Raw genomic sequence first — 25,215 nt, forward strand, 5'->3', positions numbered from 1 at the left:
GGAACTGTATAATGTTCAGGAGCTCTTTGAGCACTAGATGAAGGGATTGACTTATGATTAGGGGCCGTGGTCTACATAAACAAGTACCATTAAACACTAGAATTACACACATTCAGCATGGCAAAATGTTTACAGTATGAGAGGCACAGATGATCTCAGATGGTCTGAGGTAATGGGTCTTAAAGTGTGGTTCTTGTATCAGCAACATCAGCATCACCTGGGAATTTGTTAGAAATGAGATTTTGGGGGGACCTGCCCCAGACCTCCTGAATCAGGAACTCTGAAGGTGAAGTTTGAGAACCACCAGTCTCAAGTAACAGCACAACCCTTATGGGAATGTGCCTAGCGATTAGAACGCCAGGCGAAGCTGCCCTTGTCTTTTAATTGTTATTTTCCAATCTCTCGCTTTCTCACTCTTTGCTGAGTACTTAGAGTTAAATTCACCTAAATTAAATGTTGTTCTGGTGAAACTCAGCTGTATCCATAATTATGTGGTAATGATATCATCCACATTTTTTTTTCCAGAATGCCCATGTTAAAGCTATTTAGATTAACATGTATCTTATAAGATTATGTTGATATTTTGAAAATAAATTTTCACAAAGCTGTATGTGTAACTAGAAAATTAAAGACGAATGACCCACAGGCCTGCCCTTTGGGGCTTTGTGCCTCCTCTAGGGTGGAGACAGACTTCCCTAAATAATAAAACAGGATTTGGGAAACATGGTGCTGTCCCTGCTCAAGTTGTGTGCTGCTTTTAAATCCTTTTTCAGCAGCCAGGTTGATGTTAGCGCCCTATCTTGGTTGGTTAGGGAATGGCAGCTTTGAAATCCAGTTAGTTTAGCAATCACTGTTAAACTTGCAGACATAACACTAAAATCTGCAACTTGCCAAGGGAACCAAGAACTGCTAAAATAACATATCTGAGATTACCAGAGGGAATTGTGTGAATAGGGCACTGTGCTTCTTTACACAGACACTGTGCTCATTGTCCTGAGGGACTCGGCAAAGTCCCTTTGGTTTCTCCCTAGGAAATCTCTGTTCAAGGTAGTCATGCTATCCAAACAGATCATCCTCAGGAAACTTTTATCAACTTCTCTAAAGCTGCAGTTCCCTAATGGTGGTCCCTGGTGACGCTTCACGATGAAACTATAGCAAAATGGCACCATAGCAAATTTTTCTTAAAGCCAGACTTCTTTAAAGAATTGTCCCTTATGATGACAATATGAATTTTCTTTTCTTTTTCCTTTTTTTTTTTTTTGACGTTAAGAAAATTTTTCTTTCATGAAATGATAGATCAGGCAGGTTTTTAACATCTTTACAAAATAAAAAATTGTCAAGTTATACCTGTCCACCACATTGTTTTCGACATTTTATCAGTCTTGAATTTCAAACTTGGGAATTATTTCTCCTTTCAACCAGGACATAGCACAGCAGGAGGCATTGTCCTTCCAAGTGATTCTAGCCGTTAAGCCATTCATTTGAAAGCTAGAAATATGCTTGCTTTAAGAAGAAAAAAAAAGTTAATTTCAAAAACTGAAAATTGAAAAAGAAGAAAAAACAAAAATGAGGGAAAAGTGGATGTTTAGAATCAGCCACACATACTTGGGTGACTAAAATGACTGCACTGACAGGAAAAATCCAAAGACTTTGCAAACAAGGATGGCTGGTAAAAACTCCAACTATAAGAGTTTGCAAAAGTCATCTAATTTATGAAAAACAAGACAGTGTCATTAAAGGAGGGACTTCATTCTTTCATTGGAACACTTGGTTTTCCAAGAAAGGTAGAGAAAAAAACAAACTAGGGAATGTTCTGTGGTCCCCACCTAAATGGGACACCCTGGGAGCAGAGCCTCGTCTTTCTGACTCACTGCTACACCCTAGACCTAAAACAGAACCTGTGCATAGCAGGCCAGCATCGAAGACTGCCTTGCCTTCCAGGGGCCTTTATAGGGCTTACTCATTCTTTTGAATCCTTGAGGACTTCTCCTCCTTTGGTGTTTTTATTTGTAAGAGAAAATGGGGTGTGGTAAATTTTCTAGTTCTTCACTATGGTACTGGGCTGAAATCAGCTGTGCTCTGCTTGGAACTGCAACCCTACCTACCCACACATAAACCCTAGGAGTCAGATCTTAGGAGTGTGGTTCTCAGCAGAATTACCTATTGGAGTCCAAAGCTTTCAAATGTCTGTGCCTACCTCGAAACCGACTGAATCAAACTCTGCAAGAGTGGGATCCAGGCACCTGTGTTTTTAATAGCATCTGGCTAAGAACTATCACCTGAGGGCAGTGGTTTTCAAAGTATCTGGCCCAACAGCAGCAGCATCACCTGTAAGCTTGTTAGATATACAGATTATCAGCCCCCAACCCCAGACCTCCTGAATCAGTAACTTTGAGGATAAGGCTCAGGCAGCAATCTAAACTTATCAAGCCATTTAGATGATGTTTGAACAACAGCTTTAGGACATTTCTTTGGGTGTAGCTGCACAACAGAGATTATTTTTTTCTAAGCAGTAGTTTGGAGAAAGTGCCTAAATGAATGTCATTTGATAACTTCCTAGCTTTTGGCTCTGCCCTAACCTTTCCTGCTGCTCCTCTGTTGACACAGTAATTCAACAAACCTATTAGCAGCTCACTCTTCTACTCAAACTTGGGAGCATTTACCTGTTCCTCTCCCAGTCAAGCACTTCCGGGTAGGCGTCAGGGCCCTTCTTAAATTTTGTTCCCTCCTGAAAGCCCTTTTTTTTTATTTTTTAAATTCTTCCAATAGAAAATAAATGCCCATTGCATTCCTTTTGGTCATTCTTGTGGCTTTTATATTCTTTTTACCTACCAATTTCTGTGTGACTTTGGGCAAGTAGCTTAAATTCTCTGTTTCCTCATCTGTAAAATGGGAATAATAATAGCGCCTACTTTGTCAATGAGTTAATACATACCGAAGTGCTTCTAATACTCAACAAGTATCAGTTCTAAAAGTAATTGTTCATAGCATTGAAAAATGGGTATACTATATTCTATAGTGCATGGCACATAAATACTCAACAATTGTCAGCTTTTCTCACTAACAATTTTAGGGCACTAAACATTTTTTAATTTTTGTAGTTGTCCTTATCCCCTGTTAGTTTTTTTGTCTTTTTTAAATTAAATTTATCAGGATGACATTGGTTAATTAAATTATATAGGTTTCAAGTGTACGATTCAATAATACACCATCTGTATATTGCATTGTGTGTTCACCACCCAAAGTCAAATCTTTCGTCACCACATATTTGACCCCCTTTACCCTTACCTACCTCCCCCCTCCCCTTTCCCTCTGGTAGCCACTAAACTGTTGTCTATATCTGTGAGTTTTTGTCTTGTTCGTTTATTGCTTTCAGTTTTATATTCCATATATGAGTGAAATCATATGGTTCTCAACTTTCCCTGTCTGACTTATTTCGCTTAGCATGATTATCTCAAGATCCATCCATGTTGTCACAAATGGCAGTATTTCATCTTTTTTTATAGCTGAGTAGCAGTCCATTGTATACATGTACCACATCGTCTTTAATCATCTATTGAATTATAGCATTATTTGCGGTGTCCAAGACGTGGAAACAATGTCCCATTAGCTTAAAAGCCCTTTTCAGCAGATAATTTTTCTTTCTCAGCTCTGAATGTCTATATCTTCCCAAGCACCTAATATATGTTCAATAAATGCTTATGGAATTATACGGAACTCTACAGGCAATATAGGCCAACAAGTCTCAAAGGAGTCCTTTCTAGTCATGTCCTCCATCGCTCCCTTCTTTGGGACAGTGCCTTCCATCCCTGGCTTCTTGATGATGTCATCCTTCCTCAAGGGCCTAGAGAAAGCAAGTGAGTCTGGGCGCCCAGTTCTTGAGTCCAGCAGACTATACACTGTCTGGAGTATCTCTCTTTCAGATAACAGGTTCCTCTGAAAATTATCCAGAATAGCCTAGATAGTTCTTCCTGTTTTTAATTATGTTTTAAAGAGCAGATCTCTGAGCCATATTTCTGACTTTGTGCCAAACAAATGAAATTCCTTTTTAATGTAGTGTTGTCCTCAGGCAGCAGTGGGTGGGAAATACAGGGAAGTGGGAAGGATGGGAAAGTGGTACCTAGTGTGGTCTTCTCACTAGTAAATTATATCAGGATTAGGTTTTTCGGCATTGAAAGTAGAGATGATGATACAATGGTTGAGGATCCAAATTCCATGGGGTTTTCCTGCTGCTTTGTAAAGATGGCTGCCCTCCTGCTTGAACTTTTTGCAGAGTCTGAATTAAGAGCAGAGGTGTGTCTGCAACCGCAGATGGTAGGCAGTGGCCTCCATGGGGCACAGTCCCTTTGGAGCCTGAGCCCCCACTTTGCCTCTTGGGGTGAACTTCTTTTTGAAACAATTTGATATGTAACACGAATATTCTATATTTTTAATTCCTGGATTATTGCAAGCCTATACGATGTTTTCAAATTTCATGTAAGTTTTTTCCAACTGTTACCTTAATCTTTTACATTTTTATTATGTTCGTGATAGTTTTCCAGAAGTCAGTAGTGTTCACTGAGTTATGAAATATCGATTTTCAGCAAGGCATTTGATCAAGTCTATCCTGACGTCCTTGTAGATAAAATTCTGTAGACAGACGGTAAAGTTAGGAGGATTCATAACTGGGGAATGACTAAACCCAAAGAGAGCTGGCAAATGAATTGGTTAGAGCTTGGCATGGGGTGGGGGACAGAGGGGAGCAGGGAGCCAACTGTAACTTGTTGAAGGCCTCTGTCCTTCTTGCTGGCCCAGTCCACATTCTTAATAATTATTTGATTACGGCATTTATAACATGCTTGCCAATTTGAAGTTCACCCAATTTAATTTCTGTTGGTTGATGAATGTGTTGTCTAAAGAATCTGGGTTCTGGGAGGTACCCATGACGCCTCCCCTAGTCAGTCTCCCAGTGCTGCCAATTTTATTCCTTCAGTGCTTCTCAAACCTATCTTCTTCCTATTCCCTCTTTCCTATAGGCCCTCATTATTTCTCTCCTGGACTACCGCAGTAGTCTTTTAAGTGGGAATAATAACAGTATTCAAATGCCTAACAGGCTCATTGGGAACCTCAAAATGCAGAATTAGGCTGGTAGATCTACTAGCAATGGAGTAATCTGTCTTGTGAGCTCCAAGTTCACTGTGGGAAGCGGTGCTGTAGAGGGGATCTGAGCCCCTGAAGGAAGTTTGGACTAGGTGTGCTTTTATCCTGCTCGATTTCAAGGCTTGGTGATTCAAGAGGTCACTGAGTTCATATTCATTGACTGTTGGGTAGGGATGCCAGGAGTACATCTTCTAATAGGAATGCCTTTTGTCCCCCTAGGGGAAAAAGTATGAATTACCTACATAGAAATTGTTTCTGGGCCAGAAATCTGAACCGTAATGGGCAAGTCACTTATTATATCATTTATGTGAAATCTACTCTGGAAAGACATCTGATAGTCACACCCAGTGTATCCAGAGTCTTGCATTGTCCCATGTCACTTCTGAATAAAGTGATTACCTTTGTTTTTTTGCATTTTAGTTCTGGATCATCTTGGCTTCTGGGAGGAAGTCAGAAAGATCATCTCAGGATCAGAGCTGATAACGGGATTCCCCTATACCTTCACGGCGCCAGGCCTGCCCCAGTACCTCCAGAGCATCACCAAACTAGCCATTGCTGCAGTATGGGCAGTGGCTGCCCAGGCTGGAGAGCAGACAAGGGATGTTCCCATCTCATTCTCTCAACTATTAGAGTCTCCCTTTCCTGAAGTGCGCCTGCTGACACTGGAAGCCCTATTGGAAAAGTTTTCGGCAGCAGCCTCTGGATTAGAAAAGAAAGAACTGCCATCCTTGCTGTGGAATATGGGAGAGACGTTCTTGATGTTGGCTATGAAGGAAAATCACCCAGAGTGCTTCTGCAAGGTGAAGTCTCTGGTGTACTGACTGTCCCCTTCCACTCCACCCACTCCTTGGCGAGCCTACAAGAATGATAGGATTTTGAAGGCGGGGTTGAGTTTGGCTTCCCCAGAGCAATAGGAAGGAGATTCAGCATCCAGAGGGCAAGGAATCTCTGTATGGTGCTTGGCATGTCTTTATGCATAGAAAGGCACTATGAAAAGTATTTGATGATAATAGTTTCAATGACAGAAATTAACCAAAGACAGATTGAGAGTAGCCACTCAATGCTCTAGGAAACAGCATTGAAAACTGGCTATAGAAGATGTCAGAGGGTATTCTTTGCTGACATGGCTATTTGAGGGTACATGGCCACCTAGAAAGCATAATAAAAGGAAAGGGCACTGACCTAAGAATCTGGGCATCTACACTCTGATCCCAGGTCACTAGAGTCCCTCAGGTGTGTCACTGCTCCACCTTGTCTTAGTCTCCCAAAGGTATTAAGAGGGAAATAAGAAGTCAGTGGGAGCTTTTTGAAAGATAGACCCCCTTATCAGTACAAGTGATTATTATTTAGCTTTTGGAGACTTTTTCCTGAGTTTTTTTTGTCCCCATGGATCGGCCCACACAGATACTGAAAATTCTCCATCGCATGGACCCCAGTGAGTGGCTTCCCCACACGGAACGCTATATTCATCTAACCCCAAAGGAGTTCTTGAACTGGACAATGGATATTGCTTCCAATGAAAGGTTTGTCTCCCGTGCTCCCTGTGCAAACTTAGTATGAGGTGTGGTCCCATCAGTTAGTCATGTAATGAACTTGAGCACAATCTTGACCTAAGGACCCAGGTCCTGTGTTTCTTTCTAAGTCTTAGCTGAGGAGCATGTTCTCAGCTCAAGCAAAAGAATGTGATGTCAGAATTTCACATTAATAAGCAAAAGGTCATTACGTATGGAGGTGTTTGTATAACCATGAGGTGGAGATTTCCAGCATTCACATCCTCGTGGATTACAGAATAGCTGCAAAAAAAATCTATATATGAAATATGTTTGATTTTATTTTGGGGTGTTTTTTGGCTTACTTTTTCTAGGTCTGAAATTCAAAGTGTAGCTCTGAGACTTGCCTCCAGAGTCATCGCCCACCACATGGGGATGTGTGACCAGGTAAGGCTGATTCTGCCCCTGTTCTGGGGTCTGGGTTTTGTGTTGTTCTTTACCTGGAAGGTGTCAGTAGGCAGAATCACTGTGTTGTGTATGTAACCTCCACGAAAATATTGTTCATGTTGATTTTTCACTTTGGGTGTATAACTTTTGAAGAATTTTCTGAGTACCACCTTTGACATTTCTTTTCTCTTGTTCTGGGCGCATTTGATTAGAGTCCATAAGAGTTAATACAACTTCGCACCAGTGCATGTGCACGCGCGCGCACACACACACACATGCCCAGACCTTGTTTCTTCTTCTTTTTCTAGCTAGGCTCTTTATTTAAAGAGGGAGTGAACAAGTCAATTCCAGGGACTGACCGCAGATCACTAGGATTGCATCCTAGTCAACTAAGTATGAAAACATGTTGCTAAAGCTTGAATATTCTCCCAGAACGTGGTCCAGATGGCTCTGCATGGAGGCCCAGATGTGCCCCACCTGTCTCACATGCCCTTTGTGGGTGAGGTGGAACTAAAGTAATCAAAAGATCATCTTGGGAAGAAGCCTTAAGACAAATACACGCATACTTAGGGGCATACGAGGAAGATGTCACCACCACAAAATTATTATAAGTAGAAAGCAGTCAATACTATAGTAAAACTACCTGAAGATCTTTGTTACACAACAGCACACAGTGATAGTGGTGGCATAACATTGCAGATTCTGATTACTTACAATAAAGCAGCACCGAGAGTTTCTGAAGATACGAAGATGAATAGAAACTGGCGGGACAGTCTAATGAGAGAAAAAAGGAATGTTTGATCGTAATGCTAAAGGTCTAGTTGGGAAAGGCTGCGGGAACCCAGAGGAGGAAGGGAGGAGTGTTTGGGGAGCTGAGGAAGACTTCACAGAGGAGATTGTTAAATTCAGAGAGCACAGGGTGAGAGAGTTCAGGGGCTGGGCAGAGAGAAAACCAGAGGGTGAGAATTAAACAGATACCTAGTTTCCTTGGGTCTCTCGTTCAAAGGCAGGGACCAAAGCCAGGTGGTCACTAGGAGCTACGAAAAGCCAAAAACAGTCTGTTGTAGTTTTGTTTAGGGGGAAGGGTTTGTAGGAAAGGGAGAAAAGATTACATGAAAAAAAAAAAAAATTACAGCACAGAGGGGAAAAAAACAAGTAAGAAAGTAGTCCCAGGGCAGCCCAAAGTCACCAAAAGACATTGTTCTCATGTAAAGCCATTTTTATCCAGTTGTCATGTGCATATTAATAGTACATCTAGGTACCTGAATAAAGCGATATTTGATGAAAATTGGGAATTTTCCAGGAAAAGAAAAATTTTCCAGGGAGAGCAAAACTGTAGAGAAACACATAAAAGAAGTTCCCAAGAAGACCTGGGTTTTTTGTACATTGAGAGTCAGTCTTCTTCAAGGTCTATGATGCTCATTAGTTTAATATCACAGAAGATCATAATCAGAGGAGCCAGGAGTCTCATTTTGAACATTTAAAGAGGCTTCGTTGATAGGAGAAGTAAAGTACATTTAGAACAATAATTCCTTTTCTAGAAAAAGTAAAAAACCAAGGTTTAAAAAATAGAAACAACCCAAATGTCCATCAACTGATAAATGGGTAAACAAATAATGGTATATCTATTCAATAGAATATTCAGCCATAAAAAGTAATGAAGTCTTGATACATCCTATAGCATGGATGAACCTTAAAAATTACATGCTAAGTGAAAGCAGTCAGTCACAAAAGACCACATATTAGATGATTACATTCATATGAAATATCCAGAAATGGCAAATCCATAGAGACTGTAGATTACTGGTTTAGGGCTAGGAAAGGGGACAGATGACAGGATGGGGAATGATAACTGGAGAATGAAATGTTTCTCTTTTTGGTGATGAAAATGTTCTAAAATTGATTATGATGATGGTTACACATACGTGTAAATATGCTAAAAACCACTGAAACGTATATGTGCTTTAAACACGTAAATTATATGGTATGTGAATTATATCTCAGTAAAGCTGTTACTACAACAACAACAACAACAACAACAACAATAGGAACCGAAAAGCAACAAATGAACAGGACAAACAAACAGAGACTCATGGACATGGACAATGGACTAGTAGTTACCAGAGGGTAGGGGTTGGGGGAGAAGGAGGGAGGTAGACGGGGTAAAGGGGATCAAATATAGGGGGGTAGGAGGAGGGTGAAGTGGGTAAAGGGGATCAAATATATGGTAGCTGAAGGACTTTGGGTGGTAAACACAATAAAATATACAGATGCGAAATTATAATGTGCATCTGAAAATCATATAATTGTATTAACCAATGTTACCCCAATAAACTTAATTAAAAAAATTCAATGACAAAAAATATCAAAATTAAAATTAAAAAAAAATAGAACTTCATTTAAACAATAATGTTAAGATGCTGCCTTAAATGTTGTAACAGAAATTCATCAGTACAGTGGTTTAAACCAGGTAGAGGCAGTTCAAAGCAGATAGACTGGATTTGAAGGTGTTGCGTCCCCAGGCCCTTCTCCTTGTAGTTCTGCTGTCCTCAACCCAGAAAGTGACGGTCACAATCTATTTCCTAAGGTATGACCTGAAAGTGCACCCGTACCATTTCCAATGACATTGAATTAATCAGAACTTAATCACATGTTACTCCCAAATTCAAGGGAGTCTGGGAAATGTAGTCTTTAGCTAGGTGCCCACATACCCAGCCAAAAATCCAAGATTCTGTTTTTAAAGATAGAGTATCTGGTTACTAGGGACAACAGGTATTGTTTGCTGCCACAGTCTTTCCCCAAAAGTTCTGTCTATTAAAGCTATCAAATGCACCAATGTTCTAATAACCTGCTTTGCATGAGAAAAGACTCAAGGAACTTGCTCCCTAGTTATAGGGACTTCTTATTACTGAAAGACAAGTCTGATTTTGTTCCCAGCCTTGTTTATTTCTCCTTTATTGGAAAAATAAAAACAGCTAAAAAGTCTTTCTTCCCACTGTGCAAAGAGCTAATTTGCAGACCCAGTTTAGTGTATGTAGGTTGTCCCTAATTTCATGTCAGCCCACGAAGGCATTTTTTGAACTGCTGTACATTTTGTGCTTTCAGACCAGGGACTCAGTAGCCCCTAAACTGAAGCAGTGGGTTCAGTTGGTCGTCTCAGCCTGTGGAGATCACCTTCCCACAGAGTCCAGGCTGGCCGCTGCTGAAGTCCTCACCAGCACTGCACCATTTTTCCTCACCAACCCCCATCCCATTCTTGGTAAGTGCAGTGAGCGGGGCTGGGGTGGGGCGATGTCCTTTGCACAAATACACTAAAGGATTTAAAAAGGAGAGATGAAAAATGACGGTATGCATTATATCCTTACATTTTTCAAATATATTCCCACCCGCTTAGTTCCTACTCTAATCATTTTTCAACAGCCTCTTAAGTGGCCTCTTTCATTTCTATCTTATCCCCCAAGCCATTTTCCTTATGCTTCCAAAAAGCCTTTGTGGTCTTTCTAAAATATAGATCTAATCATTTCACTCCACTGCTTAGAGCCTTCGAGTAGGTTCCCCTTGCCTTCAGGATAAAATCTAAACATCCTTTAACATGGCTTATAAGGCTCTTCCTGTCCTGTGCCCTGCCTACCCATCCTTCCTCATCGGCCACCAGTCCCCAACATGGGCACTATGCGCCATAAGCAGGGACCAGTTCTATAAACAAACTGCTACTTGGCTAACTTCTGTTTGTCTTTCAAGACTCAGCCTAACTGTCACCTCTTCCAGGAATCCTGTTGCAGTAATCTTGGTGAGAAATGAATGTGTCCGTGTGAAGCTGTGGCTTTGAGGATAAAGAAAGGATAAGCTTGAAAGGCATTTAGGAAGTTGAATCAACAGGACTTTGTGTTGAGTTTAATGTAAAAGAAAGACTGAAGCATAGCATCCCAGCTTCTGGCTTAAGGGACTGGAAAAACTGCTCGTACCTTTCAGTGAACTTAGTTTTAAGTTTGAAGCATCTCTGGGACATAAAGGTAGAGAAATTTTGAAATCACATGGATGTACGGAGCTTAGCTGGTTTTGAACCATGTTCTTCACCTTCCTGTCTCTTTCGTCACTGCCATTCCCCGTCCCTTAAAAGTAATAATTAGGAAAGATCATCATGTCATTGGTGTTTGAGAAAAATCAAGCTTTAGGAAATCATAAGGAATTGAAAAAGCGTAGCATTTTTTTATTCGTTTGAATTTTTAAAAATATTTATAAATTGTGTTTGTTTTATTTGGTTTTAAGCATAGTATTTAATAAAAGGAAACCCAGGACCTAAAGCCATGCCGCAGTCCCCACCCTGTCCTCTCCTGCCGTCTCCCCCCTATGACTGTGCTCTGATTCTCTCCTACCTGCTACTGGAGTTCTGGTTCTGTTTACCTCTTCTGTGCCCAGCCCTGGAGAACAGACTACATTGAAAGCAGCTTTCAATATAGTAGTGGAAAAAAGATTTACAAAATAAAGGAGAAAATTGCTTTCTTAGATGGCACGATTCAAATTTCAGGCGCTGTTGTTCAGACCAGTGATGTGTCTCCTATCCCTAGATCTCTCTGGGAAACGAAATTGTCTTTGATGCCCTTTCACTGCTTTATTCTAAGTGACTTCCAGGCATTTTTCTTATACCGAAAGAGGGACTGAAAGGGGATCTTCTATGATTGTGATTTAATCATTGGACCCAGAAGAATAAAAGCAACGGTTTATAAACTTTGATGAAACTTTTCCAGCAAGGGTAATGTTTTGCAGCACATTTTTGGGGTGACTTTGGCTACTCTGACTCTAGCTAGCTCCTATCAGGCAAAACGTGTGTAGAATAACTTGGAATGCCTGAGTGAAATCGAGGCCTGAACAAAAGCCATTGGTTCATAATTAATTTCTAGAGCTGGTGATAGCATTGCAATAAGGCAATAAGGAAGGTCAGTGGTGGCTGATGGCCTACAAGAAAATGAAAAATGGGTGCAGAACTGAGAGATAAAGGGCATAAAAGTGCATGGGGATAATAAGTCAAGGACAGAATAAAGTCATTTAAGGAAAAAGAAATATTGAAATAAACTAGAGAGGGAAGATTGAGGATCTGAAAAGCATAAATGACCATGCTAAAGAGGAAAATTTTAAGAAAGTAAAGTATTAAACCCTAGAGAACACTAGAATGGATAGAATCTGAAAGACTGAGTGAAATTTAAAGCCCAATTTATGACAGAAAAAAGATACTAAAACCCCAGAGGGAGCCATTGCTTTTCTTGGTATGACTGAAGTGTTGACGACTCTGATATCTATCAGGTTCTCTTTGGACACATGAGAGAGAGGATAGGCTAAGGAGAGCTCTTAGGACAAAGTTGGTTCCTCAGTGAAGCCTAGTGTTGATGATGAGTGGTGGGGCTTCCGTGGCCTTCCACTGTGACCCTCCACAAGCCTGGGCCCACCCACCTGTGCATCAGGCGGTATCCTTTCTGTGAGGCCCAGCCCACCTCTCACCTCCCTCATAAAGTCTGCCTTGGTTACAACAGTCTACTGTGCTCTTTCCCTGTGGTGAGTCACGACCACACATTTCCATCTTTGACTTCTCACTGCGTTGTATTCTTAACTTGATGTTCCTTTTAGGTGCTCAGGGACAGATACTGGCTTTTCCTCTTCCATCATCCATAGCAACACCCAGCACAGGGACTAGATAGAGTCCCTGCCAGGGATAATAGTGGTCAAGTAGTGGGCCCCACATAGACGTGGCATAGGCTGGTGCCTTTATCATAATTTCTTGCCCTTTTTCGATTCTTACCCCCGAAGCATAATCTTGATTGAAACTTTGCTTTCAGAATTTATAAGGTCAAATAGTCACTCATACCAGCACTGGGCTAGTTTCCCCAAAGCACTCTTGATGTATAACATTTCATTTAACATTTCATTCCTGAGAATCATGAGTCATTGTGGACAGCGAGGCCCAGGGCCTTCGTCAGCCAAATGTCCCTTCTGGGAGACCTTGCCTGGGGCTGGTTGCCTCCAGAAGCCTTCACCCCTAAAAAAGAAAAAAGACATTTCCAAAACTTCCCCCTTAGGGCCCTTTCTCTTCCACTGTTTATCTGACTCTCCGATCTTCCTTTCTTGTAATACTCAGAAAAGAGGAATGGCTGCTGCTCGTGAAATACTGTTCTCCTCCACCATGGATCTGAAGCTGTATTTGTATCTGCCTATCAATTGCATCCTAGGTAATTTGAATTCCCTTTGGTCTTCGTAGGACTACAAGATACACTTGCTCTCTGGAGGTGTGTCTTCACCCTCCTGCAGAGTGAGGAGCAAGCCATCAGAGACACAGCCACGGAAACCGTAATGACTGCCATATCACAAGAAAACACCTGCCACTCAACAGGTACCTCGTTCTTATGCTTCTGCAGTGCCTCATTGCTCTTGAACAGGGGGTTGGCACACTTTTTCTATAAAGGGCCAGCCAGAGAATTTATATTTAGGTTTTGTTGGCCATCTGGTCTCTGTCTCGACTTTGCCATTTTAGTGGGAAAGCAGCCATAAACAATATATAAACAAGTGGGTGCCCAGATTTAATCCACTAGCCATAAGGTCGCTGACCCCTGCTCTAGGCTATCATAGAGAAAAATTGTTTTCAAAGATAGAAATCTAATAAACAATACCTTCTATTAGTCACATTGTCATCCTTTTTTAAATAAGGCCAAGTCCTGATTATCTGTGTGGTTGCATAACCTGGGAATCATCGATCCATCTGTGGTCATAGTTCCTCCATGAGTTTTTACACGTGACAGAAACAGATGAATGTAAGTCAGGTTTTTCCCCTTTGTGCCTTGGCTCCTCGTTTGGTGGCAATGTTAACCCAGGAGGCAGGAGGGGAGCAGCCTAGGTGGGTAGTTCCGAGCTCATAGCCACGCAGCTCATAATATGAGTTGGTACAGCCCTGGGCTCTTGTTTTCTGTACGTGAGGGCAAATGCTATGGAAGCAAAAAGGAACTGCCAGCTGCAGGTGGAAAATGGGCTGGTGGATGGAAGGGACGGATGGTACAGAAGCAAGGTAATACCTCTGGACAAATGGCCATCTGGGAGGGTGACTGCTATGATGAGCTGGGTTTCTGTCTACTTGGGATTGGGTGTCAGGAACGATCTCTGGGTCAGCCATCTCAAAGAGAAACAAGAACACCATTTTGAGACAAGGGGTCACAGGCCAAGCAAAGAAGTTTGCCTTAGTGGTTAGCAGAATGGGAAGAGAAATAGCCACATGGTGTTTCTAACCAATTCAGGGTCCCTCATCCCCGTGGCTAGGGCTTTGGTCTCTGGAAGCTCCCCTTGGAATGTGTGAACTTCCCCAGACCTCAAACCTCTGTTGCAATGGTCTGGTAACTTTTCTCTGCATATGTAGAAGAAGCTAGTTTTTTTAATAACCTGTCAGTGTTACTACTGTGGAGCAGGTTTAGCCATAATCAGCTTTGTCCCTCTGTGGGAAAATATTCAGATTTGTGCTGCAAGTGATGTACAAGCAGCCTTCACCTCCCCCCGCCCCTCTCGTCCCAACCTGTCATAGCTCCTGGATATCTAAAATTCTATCATAAGTGATTCGTTGCTTTTCTTCTTTGCAATTGTGCATTTTCCTTAGAAGGACACACAAAGCACCCAGTGAGTGCTCAGTAGATATTTGGTGGAATATAACACTTGCTAGATTTTTTCTAGGACTCTCTCCACCAAAGCTGGGAAAGATCATTTCATGGTGGAATTCCTAGGTGAACCTCTTCCTTCCTAATCTGTAGTAGGTCTTTGCCCTACTACTTTTATCTCTTTTATAATTCTTCCAAATTCATTTCTAACAAAACTATATTACCATATTATCTCTCCTAGTTTGAATTTTTTCTCAAGCAATAGTAATCAATAATTATATATTGAATGCCCTTTGCATGTAAAATTCCACATGTGAAAGCCTCTGAGGGAATAATAAATGTAAAAGGCTACTTGTCTATCATTGTATTCCTCATCTTCATCTATAAAAACGGATTTCAGGTATGAAAAAGACAAGAATTCTATAACAACTAAACGTAGGATTGGATTTTACCCTGGACCAGATCCTGTGCTGGAGGGGTGAAAAACCACATGAGAATAACTGACAACATTGAAATATTATCTGTAGGTTAAAATCAGTGTTAAATTTCCTGAATTTGATGACTGTATTGTGGTTTTGTCAGAGAATGTTATTGTTCTTGGGAAATCCACAACTAAAACATTAAAGGGTAAAGAGGCACAATGCCTGCAACATACTCTCAAATGGTTCGGAAAAAATAAATCTGTACGTGCATATAAATAGGGAACACAGATAGGAGTTGCTATAGTTGTATCTTTTCTGTATGCATGAAATTATTCCAAAACAAAATGGTGTTTTTTTTCATCCAGTTCCACAATTAGAAAAGACCAACACTGTATATATTGATAGATATCTGACTGGTTTATCAACAATTCAGACCCCAGGGTAACTCCTATTATTTTCCCCTAAATTATATGAAAACATTGTCCACCTCCCCTTTATTTGGAGTAAATTTATGCATCCAGAAAAAATCAAACTCAAGCTGGATTCTTCAAGTTCAAAGATCTCAGCAACATAACAGCACTGTGGGGACACTCACTCAGCACTTCCCTGGAGTTCTCTGTACTGCGTGATGGCAGTGCTTAGACAGAACTTCCATATTATGGCTTGATTTTCTTAGGCAAAGAATATACATACGTCTACTTTAGACTGAAAAGTAACAGCGCTGAGGATCATCCCCAATTTTTCACTTTTGTCAGAGTGCATGGCGGGTAGACCCAACAGGATTTGCGAGCTGGTGCTTGTGGGAGGTGGGAGAGAAGGGGAAGCAGAGATGCCTTCAGGGTTGCAAACCTGTAAGGGATCCACGGGAAATAACCTAGCTGTGCCTCTGGCACTGATGTAGCAGTTGGGCTCTGGGGTTCCAGGAAGTGAAACTACCCAGAATCGAGAAAGACAGAGGCCACAAGTCACTATGATCTGGGACAGAGTATTCCTTAGGCCTTGGAGAGATTGGCAATGGAAATTGAGAGGGCAAAGGGGGACCTTCATCTTCTGTAGGAACAGAGTGAACTATCCCGCTCTGTTCTGCTCTCGCCAGCACACAGCACCATTATCCTGGGAGCCCAGCACTCTTTAACAGGGCCAGCTCTTGGTCCCAGTGGGCACTGGCTAGAAACTGTTGAAGAAGAGGCAAGCATTAAAAGAGTCATTCAGACTTCATCGCCCTAGCATGTCGCCTTGCACACAGCTGGCTCCAGGTGTCGGTTTGCAGAGTAAGCTAATGGTTCTGGAAAGCCCGGAGAAAGTAACTCCATGGTTAGATAGCCTTGTGAGGATGGGTTCGTTGTTTACCTTTTTTGCCTGCTGATTTCTCCTGCTGTCCTCCTGCTAGTCCTTCACCCCACGTGGTCACCAGGAAGGTGAAACTCACAGCTTAAGAGCAACTCTGAGCAACCCCTGAGGCTCCATCAGCTTTGGAAGATGGACTTAAGAGAGCCCCAGCAGTGAGACCCTCTCCACCCCGTACCGCCCCGCTCCTCTATGCCCGTCATAGGGCACACCAAGAGGAAAGAGGAAATGGCATTTCTGGAACTTAAGAATAGGGGCTTGAAATTTGCAGCTAGATAAGAACGTGTTGGGCAGTACTGCAGGGGAAGCCCCTCTTTCTCCTTTCGCTGTTCTGACCTTACATCAAGCCTTGAAATGCTCTGGAAAGAGCTCTGATTTCAAGAACAGGAAACCAAGGCCGTCAGCTCCGTGGTTCCCGCCCCTCCTGGGCTCCTCTTTTTCCACCTGAGCAGCTCATGCGTGTCTGTCTTATATACTATATCAGGATTTCACATCAGATTTCATTTGAACAAGGGCTTCCATATGAGGAAAAACAACCTGAACAATATTTAAATTTAAATCACTAAACTTGAGTGATTCTCAAGTTAGGCAGAGTTCTGGATGAAAGCAGCAGGGGAGGAACCTGTGAAGGTACAAACGTTAACAGGCTGCTTTTGGAGGAAGAGAGGTTGGAAAAAAAAAAAACCTTGAAACGCACACACACTCACACGCCACCTACAGAGCTTGAGGATGGCCAGAATTAAACAATTGGGGGTTTATTCCATGGCCTTTCCAGCAGGGGTATTTGAGCCTTTCCTTTTTGTAGAGCCCTTTGTCTCCCATGTGGGGTCTCTGATGGGTGTAACTTACTATGTTGCAAAGTCAAACTGGAGGACTCAGGACAAGAGGGCAGATGGCACAGACCTGAGAGGTCCCTCAGGGATGGCTAGATCTGTCGGCACCCAGGAGAAATACCACACACACACACACACACACACACGTGTACGTATTCACCTGGCAGAGGTGGGAGGCTCTGAACTGGCAGAGACAGGGAAGGGTAGGCAGGGGACTGGCTTTCTGAACTGCCTCCTCAGGCTCCCTGCCCTTCCCAGCATGTGGTCTCTCCCTCTTTCTTCAGTTTCTGCCAAGGAGGCCTAATTGAGATGGCCTCCTCCCTTTCCTCAGTTCCATTTGTGAGATTCAGAAAAAAATTTCTGATAACCAACAGTCAGCTTTACTGATTCAGGATAAGAAAGGAAAGCCTGTTAACAAAGAATTTCAAGGGGCTCCAAATCTCAAACCCATTGTCAGTTTACGTTCAAGAAGGAGGACTTCTTGGTAGAAACTCTCTTTATTTTTTTAAATTGAGATATAATTGACATATAAGGTAGAAATTTTCTTATGAAAAAACTGTAAGAAAAAAGTTTTAAGAAAGAGACAAACACAGGGAAGAAGAGAAGCAAGAGCTGAACCCACGCGCGTGTGCACGACTGGTGGTTCTTTTCCTTGGAGTACTGGCTCCGAGTAGCTCTGATCCCTCCCGTTTAAACAGGCCTCTTACCCACAAAAATCGTGTAAAACTTCTGCTGATTCTGCCAACTATAAATGTGTAGTGGTGACACGTGAAATCTCACCTTCTCTACAACGCCCACTCCTCCGGGATCTCCCTTCCCTCTGAATCCCTGTGGCATTTGGTTATTATATCACCCCAAATAGCCCTTGATTTTCTACTTTTGTATTATTTCCTCTATCATGTGCTTTATTTGGTTTCATTTTCCCAACTAGCCCTTGGGCCTTCTGTTAGGTACACAGTATGTGGTCAATTCGTGTTGATAGACTGACCTCCCACCATTGTAGGCCACCTAACAGTAATTGTCTCAGTCAGTCCCAAGTTCTCTAAAGAGGTTAGGGTGCCCTTTGAAACAAGAAAGACTCCCAAAGCTGGCTGACCCTACCTGCTAGAACCAGCTTGAGGAGCAATGGTTTTGCAAACTCTGAGTGACTCACTCTGTGGGTCTTGCAGGCTGTTGCGAGCCCTGTAGTATTTGTCCCTTCCTTAGTCTTATCTCTCAGGTCTGCGTCTCAAGGCTGCAGGGCCAGGGAGCCAGCCTGGGGCTGCAGGGGCCATGGCTCTGGGTTAACAGGAGACACCACGAGAGCCTCTGTGCTTGGCACGTGGAGACTCTGGAATAACAGTGGAGCTTAGCAGGGCAGTGGAAGAGTGGAAACAAGAGCAGGATGTAGAAAAACAGACTCAGAAGCTAGAGAGTGGGGCAGGAGGCGAGCTGCATTGTGGGGCTGAGTTGAAACAGTCATATAGCCCAGGGCAGAGTGAAGAAGAAAAGCCCCAACGCCTGCTCAATTTCCCCAAAACTGTATTTCTTCCCTCCACACCCCTCCCCACTCACACACATACACACGTGCACCATCGTCATCCACACAGACCCCAAGAGCCAGCATGAGAATATGAACACATGTCACATGCTCCAACCCTTGAGCAAGCAGGCAGGGAGGCCGGGTCACTGTGACATTACACAGTGGCCCCACAGTGACTGAGTCAGCAAAGCCCCAGGCCTGTGGGTCTTCATGCGAAGTCACAGATGGTCCCACCCCTGGAACCTCTAGTGCTCTCTACCAAGTCCTCCTGCCCACCCAGCCACATGCTCACTGTGGGGGCCCTGAGCTTTTTTTAATTCCTGCAAGTTTGTGAGGTCAGGTCCTGGAAAAAGCGCTCTCTGAGTGCGGCCTCTCTCTTCCCTCTGCCTTCTAATAGGTTCTTTCCTAAGCTACTCTGATACACTGTCTCCAAAGTGTCTTTTCTGTTCTGTGGTGCCAGGGCCTAGCCCCAGACTCAATTTTAGAGGGCCTTTAAGCTCGGTGAGTGTAATATTATATGCATGTACCAAATATCTTTTTCTGGAGAAGGGTGACCCAAAAAAGTGAAGAACTACACTAGAATGTACACTCATATCTGTCTCCCAGTCCGACGTAAATTCCTCTCGGGACAAGCTCAACTATTTGTCTCTCTCTTTTCTTTGTGCCTATTTTAAAATTCTATATTGTTTTTTCACTCCTCCTCCCATATCTACATAGACGGTCCATAGCTTTTACTATCTAAGTATGAGGCAAAATGTGGTGACATCAAGCATATTCATTTATTCATTGAACAAATACTTACAAATTGCCTGTCTACCAGGCTTGTTTCGTGTGCTAGTCTAAGACACCGTCATCTCTCACCTGGACATCTGCAAAACCCTCCAGCCTGGTCTTCCTGCCTCTGCCATTGTCTTCCTGCAACCCAATGTCCACACGGCTATGAAAGGGCTCTTCACAGGGAGCAGGTCAGATGATGTTGCCCTCCTGCTCAGAACTCTCCTTTGTCTTCTTTTCTTTCTTAGAATAAAACCCAACTCCTGAAGTAACATACAAAGCCCCTGCCCTGCCTCACCTGGCTTCTGTCTCCAGCCTCATCACCTGCTATGCCTTCTCCACCTCCTTCTCTTCTCTAGCCACTCCAGCCTTCTTTGGGGTTCTCCACTTGCGAAGCTCACTGCAGCCACAGGGCCTTTGCACTAGCTGCTCCATCTACTTGTCACTTCAATCTTGGCTTCAATGTCATCTCCACAGAGAACCTGCCTTGACGACCCAATTTATAGTAGCCACTCAGTCATTCGTTATTACTTCACTTCCAGGTTTAATTCTCTGCATAGGTCTTTCACTGTCTTATCATTTTACTGTTTGTCTGCCTTGTTGTTTGTCTCCCTCCACCAGAGCAAAAGTTCTAAGAGCTTAGGATTTTTGTCCATTTTGCTTGTTACTATATTCTCAGAACCTGGCACATAACAGATGCTCAACAAAAATCACTGTTGGATAATCAATTAACTGAAGGAATGGAGTAACCTATCAGTCACAGTAAATACAGTAAAGAGATTAGTGTTTTTAGAATCAACCTAAGGAGGCGGAGCTGTTTGTATTCAATTGTGAAATTGCGCTAAGGTGGTAGACCCTTGTTCTGGCAGATTAAATCAGCCACCTTAGGTCCCACTTCTTCCCAGAGACTTTAACTCAACGAGGAGCTGATAAAGCATCTACTAAGGCTAGGCCACTGTGGCAGATCCCACACTAATCCCACCTTTCCCTCATCATTCCTTCCTGTCCTGTGCTGGATGCAATTTCTTAGACAAGAATTTCCTCCGCCGGGGCCCAGGACCCAGCACAGGGACAACCTCTCAGTTAATCATTAGGCCGTAGTCAGGGGTCTGGGGCTGGTGCTGAGTGAATCCGTCTTGGAAGGCAGAGGTTGGTGGCATCAGCTCTGAGGACGGGGCCCCTTCCTCTTGGGACCCCTTCCTCCTGGGACCCGTCTGGCAGCCTCTTCCCCGCTCTGAGTAGGCCAGTGGTGGGGTGGAGGTGAGGAGGACAACGTTACCCTCGGGGTGCTCCTGCTGCATTTTACCTCTTCAAATCCTCACAGCTACTCTATAAGATATTTTACTATTTTCTCCATTTTAAATATGAGTAACCTGGAATTCAGAGAGTTGAATTAATGTACCCAAGGTCCTGTGGAAGTGTCAAGCCAAAGTTGGAGCTCAGTTTCTATGGTGACAAAGACCTTACACTTACAGCACCTCTTCTATGCCGGGAAAAGGAAGCCAAACCTAGCCTCTAGGTTTGGAACCCAGGAGCTAATAGAAAGGGGATGTTGAATGTCTTCTAACCTCACTGTCGTATTTGAAAGAAAGACACTGGAATCCTAACCCAAGAAAATGGGTTTGGAATCCGAAATAAACAGAGCTTGTCCTGGGGAAGGAAATAGAAGTTGTGGTGGCCAGGGCAGTTGCAGCCAGGGATGCAGGAGGTCCTGCATCAAGGCTGATTGTGTCCCTATTTTCCAGTCCTCCTTCGTAGCGGAAGGGACTCACACGACTCAAGAGTTTTAGAACCTCTGAAGCCCACGATTTCCCCAGTGTCACATGATTAGTGGGAAATGAGGTCTTAAACTCAGATGTACTTACTTGAGACACAGAACAGCACTTCTCTCTACTGCTCCCCAAGCCTTGATTTACAGAAAGGAAGTGACAGAAATATAGGGGTGTCCACTAAGAATAATCCGGACTCCGGAGTTGGAGAGAACCCATCAGGGCACGGTGAGATGGGTGCTGTGGGGTAAGGGCAGAGGAAATGCAAGCCTTCCTTGAAGAGAGGGCTGGTAGGAACTCCAGCGTCACAGGGACGGGAAGAACAGAGTGTTCTATGAAACCAGGCATCTCCCAGCAACAGAACCACACCCTGCAGTCAGCCCTTGCTCCCTGCTGGGCCTCTCTCTCAGGGCTGTCTGGGTGTTCATCTATATTGTCAGTAGGGTTCCAGGGGAGGAAACAAGAAGTTAGGAATGGCACTGCTAACTCCCAGGCCGACCTCTGGAATTGCCCAGAGAGAAGGTGAGGGGAAATGGCTGGTGAAGGAAGACTGCTGTGTAGGAACTGGTTCTCTTTTCTCATTTATTCCTTCAAAACAAAGATGCCCAATCAAGGCAGGAGCCAGTGTGCCGCCTCTCCATTCCCCTAGCTTTGGTGGGCTGTCTTGGTGGAGACCATTACCGTGTACCAAACTGCCTTTTTCATCAGTTACTGTCCCAGGGAGCCTGGGCCCATGATGTTCCCCTGCATCTCAGCAAGCGAGTCGCTGGCAGCCAGCCCCCTGATGTGCAAAAACAGGTGCAAACTAATGCTCCTGTCTTAGAGCAGGTTGCCACTGCCACTGAGTCCTAGGCTGGGCCTGGTTGCTAGGGTGATGGGATTGTTTCCATGGCCTCCCAGTGACTAAGCCCCAGAGAGACAACAACAGACTCCTCTCGAGGAAATGAGGGTCATTTTTGTATCATTTTGTCTCCACTGTTGCTGTCCCTGAAAGCTAAGCTCCCTGGGCCCAAGGTGACTGACCCCTGTGGGATGATAAGCCCACAGTCTGGGGCTTAGGCCATCTGGTGCTGACGTGGCCGGCAGGGTTTTGTCTGCCCATAGGGCAAACCCAGTGCCGGTGATCCTCAGGCTGCTGCTCACAGCCTCAACTCTCCTCCCCTGTGCTCTCCTTTCCCGACCTCAGGAGCCCTCGCTTTCCTCAGCTAGGCCATGTCAGGGTGCAAGATTTCTCTTTTCACTATTGCCAGCAGTCTTCCTTTTTTGAACCTAAGCCAGCTTCAAGAGTTGGGGTCACCTCTCTGTCAGGGATGACCGGATAGGCCCCATCCTCATTTAGCCTTGGGCTGGTTAGAATGACCGAGGAGTTCAGCTGGCCCTTCCTGAGCACCGTCCACGCCTTCCATCAGCACCGGCTCCTGCCTTTCCCCACCCGAGTCCATTCACCTATAGAGTTGCCGGAGGGCTGATCTTCTTCCTCTGGTCCCAACACCCAAATGATTGTCAAACCGGGACTGTTACAATATAGCTGCTGCCCTACTACAGTAGCCCCTCTTTCTTCAACACCCTGCCACAAAACCTCCCTCTCCTCAAGTCTCTCACAGTGATCACCTGGCTTCCTTGTTCCCGCTGCTCTTTTTCACTCTAAGAATCCACAGGGCAGGAGAGCTTACAGGCAGAAGACCAGAACGAGAGGTGGCTCTGGTGGTGCCAGGGCAACACAGGGAGAATTTTTATCTGTGCTCATGGTGGGTGTGTGTGTGTGTGTGTGTGTGTGTGCGCGCGCGCACGTGCGCATATAAATGTGCAGGTTGTTGTGTTGTAAACCTTTATGCCTTTCTGGGTGGATCTTTGTAAAGGGAACATGGAAGCAATTTGGATGTGAATGTATGAGAAGAATAGGCTTTTAGGAGATAAGCTCTGGCCAGTTTACTGATGCATCATATTTAGCAAATGTAAGAGATCCCGCCCCACCCCCGCCCCAATGTCTAAATGAGCAGGGAATCCTCACTGTAGTTTAGTAACTCAGCTTTTCAAAAGTGATTTCTTGTGAAGCTGGTCTTCAGGAGCCAAGACAGGAAGCATCAAGTGAGTGAGAATCAGAGACAAAAGTTAACAGCAACTTTATCCACTCTGATTCTCACTTGATGCTTCACAAGGCAGGAAGCATCAAGTGAGAATCAGAGACAAAAGTTGACAGCAACTTTACCTTGACAGCAACTTTACCCACTCTTCCTTCCTCTCGCTTTCCCTTGCTCCCTCTCCACCCTCCCCCCACCAACCTCCAGATAAAGTACTCAATTACTGGAGTACAACCAAGGATCTTAGTTTGAGGCATATTTTGAAGTGGACTTTCAAAGTGTTTTGGGGGGGTTTCTAGCATGAAAAAGCTGCTGTGTAGTCAGGATCGAGGTTTGACACCTGTAACAGAGAGACCAAATTAAAGGTGGCTTGAACAAGGTAGCAGCTCACTTCTCCCTCCTCACATAAAAGGCTCAGTGGTCTACTGTGATGATCCACAATTATCAGGGTCCTACTCCTTCTTTCTTGGTACTCTGCCATTTTCAGTAGATACCATCCTTCTTATGGTCCAAGGTGGCAGTTTTAGTTCCCACTGCCACATCCACAATCCAGTAAACAGAAGGAGGGAAGAGGAAGGCCCACCTAGAAGTTATGTGCACCACTTCCAGTGGTGTCTCACCAGCCAGGACTTAGTCATGTGTCACATGGCTCAGCAAAGGAGGCTCAGAAATATGGTTTTGAGCTAAATGGACATATACACAACTAAAAAGTCTACTTCTATGTAAGGAGAGAAAAGTGGATTTGGGGAAATAGGGCCTTCACCTGTCACTGTCTCCCATCTTGTTTTCACACAGGTACTAATTACTGAGTTCCTGGAAAGTTCTGGCTGCTTGCTAGCAGCTGGGGACATAGAGATAAATAAGATAGAGCCTCTGGCCTTAAACTGTTGGGAGTTTACCTTCTCACTGTTATTTCAACTAAAAGCAACAAGTTCCCTTTTATTTGCATCCAAATTATTGTTTTTTAGCAACTCACATTTTATAAGGAAGGAATTATAAGAAAGCCAATTTTATAAGAAAAATAAATAATAATAATTTTAATCTAATTTTTTCATTAACTCGATGAGTTTAGTTGCTTATCCCCATTGTATTTCTTAGAACCACACGCATCACCAAAAATAAAAATAAAAATAAAAATTTTAAAAAACCTCTGTTAGAAGATAAGGTTGCAGACCTTGCAATTGCGTTACCCACAGCTAGAATTTACTAGAAAGCTATCTCTCTAATAGGGAGGTTGGGGAGACCACACTTAAAAGAGACCCAAGAATGGGGGAAATGGAGGAGAGAGTCCAGAGGGCATCTCTTTACATATACCCCACCCTTTCCGTCCTCTGTGCTGTTGCTCAGATCCGTCTTCTGCCCAGTGTGTCCTTGTCCACTGACATAAATGGTGCTGGTTCGACAGCCCCAGCCCCAGGCCTCCCTTCTCCACAAAACCTTCCAGGCCTTTGTATTCTCTTTCCCTCTGTCAAACCCACACTGTTTAGCTCTTATATCGTTTCTGGTTATAATCTCACCCACACCATGAGCTTTTTAAGGGCAGGAGCCTCCATCACAGCAAAACTGGGCATGCTAAATTCTTGAGTAGGTCACGTCAAGCTGACATATTGCTCCTAGAGCATGGCGGGGGGTTTTTGGTGGTGAATGTAGATGTGTGGTTTGGAGTGGGCAGCTCTCCTTGGGTTAGGGTCCCTTGCCTAGCCTCATAGCGAGCCCAAAGGCCCCCCGTGAGCCAGGCAGGTTAGAGTAGGATGAGTTGCCAG

The 25,215-nt window shown here is 43.7% G+C and overlaps 1 protein-coding gene across 2 annotated transcripts in view; it reads left to right on the plus strand.

The window, feature by feature from the left end:
* Positions 1–25,215, plus strand: part of THADA (THADA armadillo repeat containing) — a 279,803-nt gene that overhangs the window by 225,792 nt on the left and 28,796 nt on the right. For both annotated transcript variants that reach the window (XM_039887287.1, XM_039887288.1), the window contains 5 exons: positions 5,560–5,939; positions 6,544–6,662; positions 7,004–7,076; positions 10,182–10,335; positions 13,327–13,458. In XM_039887287.1, coding sequence (XP_039743221.1) covers positions 5,560–5,939; positions 6,544–6,662; positions 7,004–7,076; positions 10,182–10,335; positions 13,327–13,458 — 858 coding nt within the window. The remainder of the gene's footprint in view (positions 1–5,559; positions 5,940–6,543; positions 6,663–7,003; positions 7,077–10,181; positions 10,336–13,326; positions 13,459–25,215) is intronic.

This window comes from Pteropus medius, unplaced genomic scaffold (genome assembly GCF_902729225.1).
Source record: "Pteropus medius unplaced genomic scaffold, Ma_sr-lr_union100, whole genome shotgun sequence".
Lineage (NCBI taxonomy): Eukaryota > Metazoa > Chordata > Mammalia > Chiroptera > Pteropodidae > Pteropus > Pteropus medius.